We start from the raw sequence: 13,516 nt of genomic DNA, 5'->3' as shown, positions 1-13,516 counted from the left end.
CAAGGAACTCAAACGTTAGCTTTTTTACATGGCACATATTGCACTTTTACTTCTCCAGCACTTTGTTTTTGCATTATTTAAACCAAATTGAACATGTTTCATTATTTATTTGAGGCTAAATTGATTTTTATTGATGTATTATTTTAAGTTAAAATAAGTGTTCATTCAGTATTGTTGTAATTGTCATTATTACAAATAAATAAATAAAAATCGTCCGATTAATCGGTATCGGCTTTATTGGTCCTCCAATAATCGGTATCGGTATCAGCGTTGAAAAATCATAATCGGTCGACCTCTAGATATATACAGTATATCTCTCCTTCAGGATGGCCCAGTCAGAGTTAACAGGTTTTAATGAACCGGATCCACAGCATAATAGATGGTGGTCAGAGGGGATTGTAAGCTCTGCAGGTAGATGACACCCTGACAAAACAGCATGCTTGCTAAGTGTCAAATCAGAAAACAGCCAGTACTGTGGAATGATGTACCCTGGACCGAGATCTGTTTGTGCTGTTTTGTTTTTAGCCGTGACAATGACCCTAGGACTTGACAAGACAGCACAAACAGATTTGGGACCAGGCTATGGATGATGAGCCTTATTAGCAGATGAAAAGAAAACATGTCAATTCAAACAATATTATCCCACAAATTTGTTAGAATTTGTTGATCAGGTTGTGCATGTTCTAGATGTTTTTACAACTGCCGGCTATAACCGATTACAGTACTGCCGTCTAGCGTTGCAAAGATTACAGTACTGCTATCTAGGCTAGCATCGATTACAGTACTGCTGTCTAGGCTAGCACAGATTACAGTACTGCTGTCTAGGCTAGCACAGATTACAGTACTGCTGTCTAGGCTAGCACAGAGTACAGTACTCCTGTCTAGGCTAGCACATATTACAGTACTGCTGTCTAGGCTAGCACATATTACAGTACTGCTGTCTAGGCTAGCACATATTACAGTACTGCTGTCTAGGCTAGCACATATTACAGTACTGCTGTCTAGGCTAGCACAGATTACAGTACTGAAGGTGATGAAGAGTATGAACTAGCGGTGCTTTTACGTTTTTTAGGGACAAGATCACATATTGTACAGTAGATGAAGAGCTGCATTTGAATAATTAAGGTATGAGGGCATTCTGTTCCCACAGAGACAATCCTTCTCTTTTTAAGACTCTCTCACCCACTCAGAGAAATGATATGCAGAATATATTCCACACACCATATCTTTATTTAGCCAGGATATATCTTTATTTAGCCAGGATAGTCCACTCAGTGATATTGTCACGGTTTTCCAGTGTTTTCCACAGAACTGTGCTCTAGAACTATACTGAGACAATAGCTTTCCCCTGGTATAAAACGGATGAGAAACACTTATAGTGAACATGGTTTGGATCCTTGCAGAGAGCATCCAAAACATGCTGGCTAGTTTCAGTATGTGGCTCGAGAACTAAACAGCCGGAGAATTGAAATGTGTTTGATATGCTGCAACGATGAAGTAACATTCCTAACATTAGCTGAGAAGACGTAATAAAAATACTAAATAAACAAGATGATTCACTTCAATAGCTACGGAAGTCGCTGACTCTGCCACGACTGTTGTTTCCCTGTTTACTTCATTATCTGTGAAATATGGGAACCCTTGACACAGATGCTCTCCAACTAAGCAAAAACAAACTGACGTCAACAAATTGACGTCAATTTAGAAAAAAATGAAATTGGTCATCACTATTTGGTCATCCTCCAGCAAGCAAGATTGTAACTTAGATGTAATTGTGCTATGAATGAGATATGAATCACATACTACAGTGAGTACGCTCTGTTGTATGTAAGAGATTTTAGAGAGACAGAGAATGTTTATAATGCAGTATTGAAACTGCATTATGTGTCTACTGTGTCTACTGAGCTGCAAGTGGACCCCAGAAAACCTATATTTGACTGTCTTTGGGTTATTTGTGCAATCGTGAGGCATATTTACGGCCGGGACGCCTAGGGACATGCACGTATGTACATAAATGCATTGCGGCTGTGCATTAAAAATGCTAGGCTGGATTATATGCAGCGAGGGCTTTTATGTGGTGGAATATTTTGTTGTTCGAGATATACCGTGTTTACTAAATAAACCCTAACAAACTTCCCTCTGGAACAGGCATCGAGAAAACACTTCATGACAAGAAGTACACACATCATCCCGAGACATCTGGATCATCCCGGCAAAAAAAGAGTAGGAGTCTTTGATGATTCAGCTGCGCGCTCTTGTTCATTTAACTAAACGTTATAACACACTGAAGCATTAGTGGCGTGTTTAATGTTAGCCTCGTCACACACTCATAATATTTACAATGAGATACTTTAATAGTAGTCTTTGTGCTGTTCTTTTTGGCCGGCAGAGCCTTTTATGGCGGTAAAAAACTTAGACTACAACACCTGTGAAGTCAGTCTATTGATTTTCAACTCCCACGTGTTGTTCGAAAGAGCACTGACGAATTACCGAATCCAAGTCCAAGTTGCACTGAAAACGTGTTGGTCTTTCTATGGTCGCAACCAAAACAAGTTGCAACCTAAAGTGCATCTTCCAAATGTGTTTGTCTAATGTATGTCCACTCCACATGGGTTTCTGATTCAACCGCGATAATGCAATCCATTACAATGATCATCCCTCATTATCGTCACTATAAAGAGCATAGACCGTATACAGTCTCATATCAACAAAGCCCAAGCAACCCCAGTCAGGCTATTTATTTATGTCATTATTAACCTCTTCTGAACTCTGAATGTCCACACACCAAAGATGCGTGTGCAGTGTGTGGACATTCAAATGAGACACGTGAACTGAACACGTGGAGATATGTAGAGATATGTGGTGTGGTGGTATAAGACTGTGTATGACTTCCCAGAGGAGTGACACCGACTGCATCCATAAGAAACCAGGATAGAAATCAAGAGAAATACTTTGATGGAAACCTGTCTGCTCATGTTCAAACAAGCTACAAGAAGTGAGTAGAGAGAAGCCACTCCTAGCAACTAAGAAAAAAGGAGCAGGCAAAAATGCAGTATGATTAACCCTTTCAGGTAAGAATAGCTAATCAAGAGATTTACTGTGGTTATGGCACCAGAGCTTTTCATTATACAGAGTACTGTAGGTTCAATTTAGACGACTTTTCAAGAATAGCTTCAGAATCGCCATTCCTGTCTAGGAACATGTTGGCATTAATTCACTGTCCTGAAGTAAGACACAACCCCTCACATGCTGTGCTCAATGAATGAATCATCAATCAAATCTGAGGCACACTTATTTGTAGCGTTTGTTTTGATTGGCTTTCTGCATGTAGGCGTCATGTTTACTCTGACGACACACACGGAAAGGCAACATTTCTGAGAAAAGGCACTTTGGAAATTTGGGGTCCACTTAAGTGCCTTGACCTCAGCACTATAAACTGTTTGGACAAAACAGCCGTCGTAGGTGAGGAAGATCCACCATGTACGCAGCTCGTTCAATCAACGTGTTTTGGAGATGACAGAAAAGAACAGCTCACTCAGTCCTTCACGACTCAAGGCCTGGACTCCCTCCAGAATTTGATGCCACATAAAAAGAATGATGATTGAACCATTTAGGACAAAAAGGCTTCTCAACAGTTTTTACCCCCAAGCCATAAGACTCGTGAACAGGTAATCAAATGGCTACCCGGACTATTTGCATTATGTGCCCCCCCCCAACCCCTCTTTTACGCTGCTGCTGTTCTCTGTTTATCATATATGCACAGTCACTCTAACCATTCATTCATGTACATACTACCTCAATTGCCCCGACCAACCAGTGCTCCCGCACATTGGCTAACCGGGCTTTCTGCATTGTGTCCTGCCCACCACCCGCCAACCCCTCTTTTATGCTACTGCTACTCTCTGTTCATCATATATGCATAGTCACTTTAACCATATCTACATGCACATACTACCTCAATCAGCCTGTCTAACCGGTGTCTGTATTTGGCCTCGCTACTTTTATAGCCTCGCTACTGTATTTAGCCTCGCTACTGTATTTAGCCTCGCTACTGTATTTAGCCTCGCTACTGTATTTAGCCTCGCTACTGTTATTTCTCACTGTCTTTTTACTGTTGTTTTTATTTCTTTACTTACTTATTGTTCACCTAATACCTTTTTTTGCACTATTGGTTAGAGCCTGTAAGTAAGCATTTCACTGTAAGGTCTACTACACCTGTTGTATTCGGCGCACGTGACAAATAAACTTTGATTTGATTTAACCTTTGACATGCATAGATAATAAGCTCACTATGAGTTCATAAGCGACTGTTTATTCAAAGGCAATAATTAAATTATGTTAACTACACCACACTGTATTTTGTCTGCTCAGTTTGCCAGATTTTGAGCAACCTTTCGCCCCCTGCTTTAACTAGTATTTACAATAGAGTGTTGCAACCGAGGACAGACAATTTTTTACGCGCTACACTCTTCAGCACTCACAAGAACAGCAGCTCTTAGCAGGGCAGAAATTTGCCAAACTGACTTGTTGGAAAGGTGGCATCCTATGACGGTGGCACTGAGCTCTTCAGTAAGGCTATTCTACTGCCAATGTTTGTCTATGGAAATTGCATGGCTCTGTGCTCAATTTTATACAACTGCCAGCAACGGGTGTGGCTGAAATAGCCGAATCCACTAATTTGAAGGGGTGTCCACCAGTGGAGGCTGCTGAGGGGAGGACAGCTCATAATAATGGCTGGAATGGAGTAAATGGAACCATGTTTTTGATACCATTCCATTCACTCTGTTCCAGCCATTATTATGAGCCGTCCTCCCCGCAGCAGCCTCCACTGGTGTCCACGTACTTTTGTATATATAGTGTACTAGCAACTAGCATTTACGTTATTTCATACACGTATACAGTTGAATGTCAGCTACAAACAGCTGTCTAATTGTTCAAACGTAGGACCACATCAGCACAATAGGCCTGACAAATACTTGCTTTTTTCAGATGTAATTTTTTTATGGACATGGTAAAATTCCTTAGATGTCAATGTTACAGCTATAGTAAAACCATGCTAACAATGACAGGGAGTAAGACCACAGGCTTATTAAAACATTTTTAGAACTGCTGATAAAATGAATGGTTTCATTTATCTTCCAAGTCGATGATCTCAACAGTACACTATTACTAATAATGCTGATACGTTGATTTACCCATACCCAATGTTTTCCATCTCAAACGTCACGTTCAACACAATCTCTCCTGGATTTGTGTTTTTGTTATCAATTGAATTACAGCAGGTTGTGTCACATCTCCCTTACACCTCTCCCCTTCACCACCTCTACTCCCTCTCTCTCTCTCTCGCTTCCTCTCTGAGGTGCTTGCAATTCTTTCTCTCACGGCTCATTGTTGACACATGCAGTGGGGGCCTTGTCGCTGTCCACAAGGCCTCCACTGTGGCCCACTAGTCCCATACAACCAAGTGACTCCTTAGACTCTGGGTAATGTTCAGTAGGGCACACTGTAGCAAAACAGTTTGCAACAAAAAATGCAAATCTGTGTTCTTATTGAACATGCTCAGGTAGCTCATCCTCCTTTCAGTTTTCTCACTGCTGAACACGACCCAGGTACCTCTTCCCCTTCCTGCCTCTGACTCACTGCCTCTGACTCACTGAAGAGGTACGTTTAGATTCAAAAAGGAATCATCCCCTTCACCTTCTCCTGCATAATCTCCCATCCCATATTGACACGACCAAGCCATACCTGGGAGTGCTACATTTATTATTGAAACAGACCCATTCATCCAACACCCACACTGAGCGAAACTGAGCTGAGATCAAAGAAGACCTGTGCAGCATTTTCAGCAACATGCTCCTGCTTGTCGGCACCAAAAGCATGTAAGGGGAGGCTATAGAATGACCAGTTGCCCGTGATTGTGTTCCCTCCAAATAGGATGTAACTGAGATTCTAGATGCTTGAAGTGGTAATTCAGTGTTACAGTTGTTTGGATTTCAGTGCTAGCTTGTTTGGATATTCATGAGCAGTTATGACAGAAGGTTGGTCTGGAGACTTAATGTCAGGTCAAGTAGAAGTAAGGAACTACTGCTCCCAAACGTTATTTTTGTATAAAGGACATTTTCTAAAGAAGTACGAGTTATAAATCTTTATACTATTGTTCCAACAGGCCTTGTCTTGCCGTACTTGCAATGCTTCCTGCCAAAATACAGTAGGATTATGACTCAACAACTTGCACAACACAGTTCATTTTAACATTTTAGAACGTACTTAAATAATCCCATTTTGAATGACACTCTGCTACAGTGGAAGTATTCACACCCCTTGACTTTGTTGTGTTACAGCCTACACACAATACCCCATAATGTCAAAGTGGAATTAATTTGTTACCAATTAATTAAAAATTAAAATATATTTTAAAAATTAAAAATTAAAAGCTGAAATGTCTTGTGTCAATAAGTATTCAACACCTTTGTTATGGCAATCTTAAATAGGTTCAGGAGTAAAAAAAAGTCACACAATAAGTTTCATGGACTCTGTGTGACTACCTCATCTGTGTACCCCACACATACAATTATCTGTAAGGTTGAGCAGTGAATTTCAAACACAGATTCAACCACAAAGACCAGGGTCGTTTTCCCATGCCTCGCAAAGAAGGCCACCAATTGGTAGATGGGTAAAAAATAAAAAAGCAGACATTGAATATCCATTTGAGCATAGTAAAGTTATGAATTACACTTTGGATGATTTATCAATACACCCAGTCACTACAAAGATACAGGTGTCCTTCCTAACTCAGTTTCCGGAGAGGAAGGAAACCGCCAATGGCCAATGGTGACTAAAACAATTACAGAGTTTAATGGCTGTGATAGGAGAAAACTGAGGATGGATCAACAACATTGTAGTTACTCCAGAATACTAACCTAAATGACAGAGTGAAAAATATTCCAAAACATGCATCCTGTTTGCAATAAGGCACTAAAGTAAAATGAAAATGAACAATGAACTTTGTGTCATGAATGAAAAGCGTTATATTTTGGGCAAATCCAACACAACACATCACTCTCCATATTTTGAAGCATGGTGGTGGCTGCATCATGTTACGGGTATGCTTGTCATCGGCAAGGACTAAAGCGATTTTTAAGATAAAAAGACACGGAATAAAGCTAAGGACAGGCAAAATCCTAGAGGAAAACCCGATTCTGTCTGCTTTCCAACAGGTACTGGGAGAAAAAATTCACCTTTCAGCAGGACAATAACCCAAAACACAAGGCCAAAGATACAGTGGAGTTGGTTACCAAGATGACATTGAATGTTTCTGAGTGGCCTAATTACAGTTTTGACTTAAATCGGCTTGAAAATCTATGGCAAGACTTGAAAATGGCTGTCTAGAAATGATCAGCAACCAACTTGACAGAGCTTGAATAATAAAAAATAAAAATAATGTGCAAATATTGTACAATCCAGGTGTGGAAAGCTCTTAGAGGCTTACCCAGAAAGACTCACAGCTGTAATCGCTACCAAAGGTGATTCTAACATGTATATGACCCAGGGTTGTTAATACTTATATAAATAATATATTTCTGCATTTCATTTTCAATCAAATGTGCAAACATTTCTAAAAACATGTTTTCACTTTGTCATTATAGGGTATTGTGTGTAGATGGGTGAGACATAAAAACATTTTGAATTCAGACTGTAAGATAACAAAATGTGGAATAAGTCAAGGGGTATGAATACTTTCTGAAGGCACTGTATTTGGCCAATATTCATCCTGTTCCATCTCAAGATAGCAATTCATATTGAATATGGACTGATACAAGCTATGGCAGTGTATTAAGGATAGTAGCACAATCATAATGTAAGTGTGATCTGTAGGGTTTTTCTCTGTACAGCCATGTGGTTGAGTACGCTCCAGAAACCCCAAGCAGGAGGACACTGGAGGAACATTTCTGAATTGGTAGTATGTGGTGTCAAAGCCACCGTCATCCTATGACCCGATAGGAAATGTGACGCAAATGTGGGAAAATACATAAAGATTTTTACATGGAGCACATGTAAAGTAGGAGAACATGAAGAAACTTAGGAGCACAATGCCTAACATTTGGGGGTTTAATGATGAGAATTGCCAGCAATGACAAAATATAGGGTTAAAAAGCACAAGAAAACAGATTTTTAAAATGTAGATGTAGCTACATTGGGCCTATATGAATCCTAGTAAATTTTGAAACTCATCTCCTGAAGAATCTCTCCCTTTCCTTTCCTTCTAGGGGCACTGGTGCTTCCAAATTAAAATTCCAGGTAGCACAGAAAAATATTTAGGAGCATATGTGACCAAAGTGGTAACACTGTAGACCACCCAAAACCCACATAATGATATCCAACTATATATATTCCTTAACCTGTGGTAAAAGATCAGGAAACTGGAGTTATGGCAACCGGCATGATATTGTCTAACTGTCTGGCCTTTCTACTTACTGATGCTGGGATATAAACACTTTTAACAATATATAGAACAACAGTACGCTGGTATAATGACTAGCCTAACTTTATCTGGGACCTAATGATTTGTTAGCTTCAGCTCAGTAGGCTAAAGTGGTTTTGAGTTGTGTAGAGTAGACAATCAGAGTTCAATGTCTGGTCTGTTAACTTGAAGTGGTTACTTCACGTCTATCAGCTGCTAGGGCTGTAGTGGGTCAAAGGGAGATGAAATGTAGGGCAGGTGGTTCAGCGAACTATCTCTCATGTGATTAGAAGGTTTAGTGTCTAGTGTAGTCTGTATAATGTACACTACACTGTGTGAGGTGTGATAAGCCATAATGCTAGTGTCAGTGGTTGTCATATATCCAATGAAATGGAAAGTTGTAGTTTGCTCTTAGGTTAGACTATTGGTCAGAAAATTGAACAATATTACACAATCATACATTTTGAATATTATAGCCTTCTGCTAACATATACAGATGACCAACATGTTTTAATTGTCAGAGGTAGACCTACTTACAAAGTAAATGTTTGAAAAGGAAACAACATGACAAGTTATGCATTACATCTGGCACGTGGCAGGTGTACTTCAGACTATGTAACCAATTGTAGGAGTGGAAAATATATTAATTCCTTCCCGAAATTATATTGTACTCGCGCATTGTAAATCATAAGGCGTTACTTAGAGTGTAGGCTGTGTACGCTCCTCCCATCCAAGTTACCAAGATGTAGATGTAAACTTTCTTGCATACGAACCATTCCAGAGTTGACTGGAGTAACACTCACAGGAGAGCTGCAGGCAGACGACACTTTGGAAAATACTTCGGCGTTAGTTTTATTCACGGAATTGATTTACTACACAGAATAAGACATGTCTGACCAGAAACAAGGGAAAGAAAGGGAGAGAGGTGGAAATAAAAAGGGTACAGGTAATAAGAAAGATAAAAAGGAGAAACCAACGGACAACTCTCCACCAGGTAAGTTGTCATTACTTTTGATTTCTTAATACGAAATAATTTATTAGCAAATGTAGGCCAACGGGAAGTTATGGCTATTATGTAACGTTATCTATTCCAAGCCGGTGTTTCTGAAGTCGGTTGTCGAGGTGAGTGTTACAGGTGTTTGAGTGACTGACGGTAACTCAAGGCCACGAGCCTACGAACTTTCAGTTCATGACTCACATTTGAACTATTCTATTACGTCCAATGGAAACACATTTGTACATTATTCGAATAGATAAATTATTTGCCTTGACTAAATGTAACTAGAGTAAGTTTAGTTGGATACAATTGTTGTTCCTTTCATAACCAGTTTTGTCTTCTTGGCTCACGTGACACACAATTTAGTGAAACTTTAGCAAAACTTCTGTTAATTATTTAATTGCATTGATTTTAATCAAGTTAAAGATTTTTTTGGGGGGGCATTGCAATGTAAGTATTGAAAACTTTTTAATAGTTTAGTAGGCGCCCATCAAGACTCGTTTATATCACAGACCCGTGATTTGACAGGTGCAACCTATTTTAAATTCCTCATATACCTGATAAACTGTAGTTCCAAGTCAAAATGCATATCATTGACGCAAAGAAGTGGTTTCTATCCATGGCTTTCTTTGACTGTCAGCCGTGGGAGTTCAATTTCTCAGAATTGCAATATCTAGGTCAGATCATTGTTTAAATACGGTGAACTTTCATGGCTAACAAAAGGAGTGGAAATATCTTGGCTTTGACACAATCTTACGCAGCTTTGATCCATATTGTTTTGTTTCCTGCTTGAGGCGGTGTCCATTTGTTGGCAAATGTGGAGTAATTTGGGGGTCTTGGGGGAACGTCCTATTTGACAGGTGTTGGGTCAGTTTTTTGCAAAGCTCAGTTATAGACAGACCTATGCTGCTTTTATCCGCTTCTATTGATAGTTTTATTTGTACAGATTCATAGATCTTTTGTCGACATGATGCTGAATGGAGTGCATTGGATTTGAAACGCCAGACTAAAATCTGTGTCCATATTGATAGATGACCTAACTGTGGTTTTTTTTTGTTGCCATATGAGAGTGAATATTGCACATTGTCAAAGCAGATTCCACTGTGACATACAGCACCAGTCAAAAGTTTGGACACTCCTACTCATTCAAGGGGTTTTTCTTTATTTGTACTATTTTCTACATTGTAGAATAATAGTGAAGACTTCAAAACTATGAAATAACACACATGGAATCATGTATTAACCAAAAAAGTGTTAAACAAATCAAAATATATTTTATATTTGAGATTCTTCAAAGTAGTCACCCTTTGCCTTGATGACAGCATTGCACAGTCTTGGCATTCTCTCAACCAGCTTCATGAGAAATGTTGTGCATCAATCATGTTCAAACTGTATAGTAAAGTATTGTCCTGTGATCAACATGCACAGTAGTCTGAACGTACGGGTATAGAGAGGCATAGTGCAAAGCATTGTTTGCTTGAGGCCTTTGACAATGCATTGTTCCATTTCAATTCAATACACCTTTTAAAAAAAAAAAAAATCCTGCCCAAATACGGCATAGAGAGAATTCTGGCTAATGTGTTCAGCACTGCAATAAAATACAGGGATGCCTTCAGCAGTCCAATGGCCACCTGATTCCTGTACTGAACAGCGATGCATCATAATTACTGGCAGCTGTATATCAAACACATCCCTAGCAAAACTTTTCTGTTTGAAAATGGTGTAAATATGCAGCATTTTCTGATTTTTTTTATTTATACATTTGCACAGAAAAATACTTTGAAATGATTGACAATGACAGTGGGGTTTGGGTAAATCTTACTGTATGGTCTCTTTCCTCTCTACCAGAATTACTTTGAAGACCATAACATCTGCCATATCTTTTAATGAAATGATAGAGAACTAAACCAAACGAGGGGGAAAACTCTGACGTAACCAGGCCAGTCGCAATAGTCTTGGGTCTGCTGGACAAGAAGCCTGGCGATGTCTGGACCGCTCAACTCTTGTCTGGGACACAGTATTAGATCATGGAATTCCTCCCTTACTGGGGTACCATGGCTTGGAATGTTGACTGATCCGTGTAAATTTGCGGTTTGAAAAACGCGGAGGAGTTCCCCCAAAGGGAGCTCCTCCATGACATGGGGAAACAGCTGAAAAGGCTGGCCCGGAGTTAGCGGTGTCCCAACCCTGAGCAAACAAAGAGATGGGCATAAATTAAGTTATCCCCCTTGCAGTTGTGCTCCCTCTATGCACTTTTATAGCCACAAGGTTAATTTTCAGACAAAATATGAATGGAAAATGGCTGTTTAATGAACTCTGTCCATGTTGTTTGGCTTAGTGCTCGTGTCTGATATTTTAGTGCTGTAATGTGTCATTGACAAAAATATGAACGTAGATGTTTTCGTGACATTTATTTTACAGGACAGATGATCGCATCTTCCTCCCACAAAAAATCTTTCATTCTAGCTAGGTTTCCATGTAATTGGCAACAGACTTTCATGCGAATATTCAAAAATCTGCATAACAACAATATTCCCCACCAGAGATGTTTCCATCAAATTGATACCTGTGCATGATGACGTAGTGCACATAAAAATACATTTTGCATTGAATTCCAATCTACTGAAATATATATATAATCTCAATAAGTCAATATATATACATGGGTTTCCATTGCATTTTCAACTCTATTGATGGTTTTCTCACAACAGAATAGTGCGTTATGTTGCCAGTGTTCCCACTCTGGTCTTGGGCACATGTCGGGCTCTAGCCAACAGCTGGCAGATAGTGTGGGTATAGCCTACATGATGACATTATTATGGACAAAATGGCAGCCAAGTATCATGATCATGTCACCAGAATAAGAAGTCGATATTTATTAGAAAGGGGCATCATGCTGATCACCTTGGAGATGCAGGATGCCTGGTGGTTAAGAGCGTTGGGCCAGCAACCAAAAGGGTGCTGTTTTGAATCTGTGAGCCGCCAAGGTAGGAAAACCTGTCATTCTGCCCTTGAGCAAGGCAGTTAACCCCCAACAACAACTGCTCCCCGGGCGCCAATGATGTGGACATCGATTTTAAGGCAGCCCCCCGCACCTCTCTGATTCAGAGGGGTTGGGTTAAATGAGGAAGACACATTTCAGTTGGACAACTGACTAGATATCCCCTTTCCCATTCACCACCCTGTGAAGTTCACAATTTATTTAATCTGTAGCCCAATAAACCTGCTCGCTTTCCAGACAACGAGTCGTAGTGGGAGGACCACATAACATTTCTCGCATAATACATTTTACAGACTCAAAAACTCCCACCTTGTGTATTTTGTTTTTTTTATTTTAATTTTTTTAAACATTTGGACAGTTTACTTACAAATGTTCTGTTTAAATCAGGCCTCTCATGCCTTTTAGTATTCAACATGTAAAATCTCTTATTTGTCCACTGTCTGCATTGTGACCAGTTTAGCTGTTTATTTGTCACGTGCCCCGAATACAACAGGTTACAGTGGCGAATACAACCTTACAGTGAAATGCTTACTTACAGGCTCTAACCAATAGTGCAAAATGGCATTAGGTGAACAATATGTAAGTGAAGAAATAAAACGACAGTTAAAAGACAGTGAAAAATAACAGTAGCGAGGCTATAAAAGTAACGAGGCTACATACAGACACCGGTTAGTCAGGCTGATTGAGGTAGTATGAACATGTAGATATGGTTAAAGTGGCTATGCATATATGATGAACAGAGAGGAGTAGTAGCGTAAGGAGGGGTTGGCGGGTGGTGGGACACAATGCAGATAGCCCGGTTAGCCAATGTGCGGGAGCACTGGTTGGTCAGGCCAATTGAGGTAGTATGTACAATAATGTATAGTTAAAGTGACTATGCATATATGATAAACAGAGAGTAGCAGTGTAAAAGAGGTGTTGGTTGGGGGAGGCACACAATGCAAATAGTCCAGGTAGCCATTTGACTACCTGTTCAGGAGTCTTATGGCTTGGGGGTAAAAACTGTTGAGAAGCCTTTTTGTCCTAGACTTGGCACTCCGGTACAGCTTGCCATGCC

The 13,516-nt window shown here is 39.9% G+C and overlaps 1 protein-coding gene across 6 annotated transcripts in view; it reads left to right on the top strand.

Annotated features, from left to right (window-relative positions):
* Positions 1–13,516, top strand: part of nrg1 (neuregulin 1) — a 158,201-nt gene that overhangs the window by 77,938 nt on the left and 66,747 nt on the right. Inside the window, exon 1 of one of the 6 annotated variants that reach the window (XM_036976762.1) lies at positions 9,154–9,455. The exons of the other annotated variants lie outside the window; for them this stretch is intronic. Within the exon in view, the coding sequence (XP_036832657.1) occupies positions 9,350–9,455 (106 nt within the window). The 5' untranslated portion in view covers positions 9,154–9,349. Of the gene's footprint in view, positions 1–9,153; positions 9,456–13,516 lie in introns of those variants that run through there. 6 annotated transcript variants of the gene reach the window in all.

The sequence above is a fragment of the Oncorhynchus mykiss genome, chromosome 5, assembly GCF_013265735.2.
Source record: "Oncorhynchus mykiss isolate Arlee chromosome 5, USDA_OmykA_1.1, whole genome shotgun sequence".
In the NCBI taxonomy this organism is placed as follows: Eukaryota; Metazoa; Chordata; class Actinopteri; order Salmoniformes; family Salmonidae; genus Oncorhynchus; species Oncorhynchus mykiss.
This window is presented reverse-complemented; position numbering and strand designations above follow the sequence as displayed.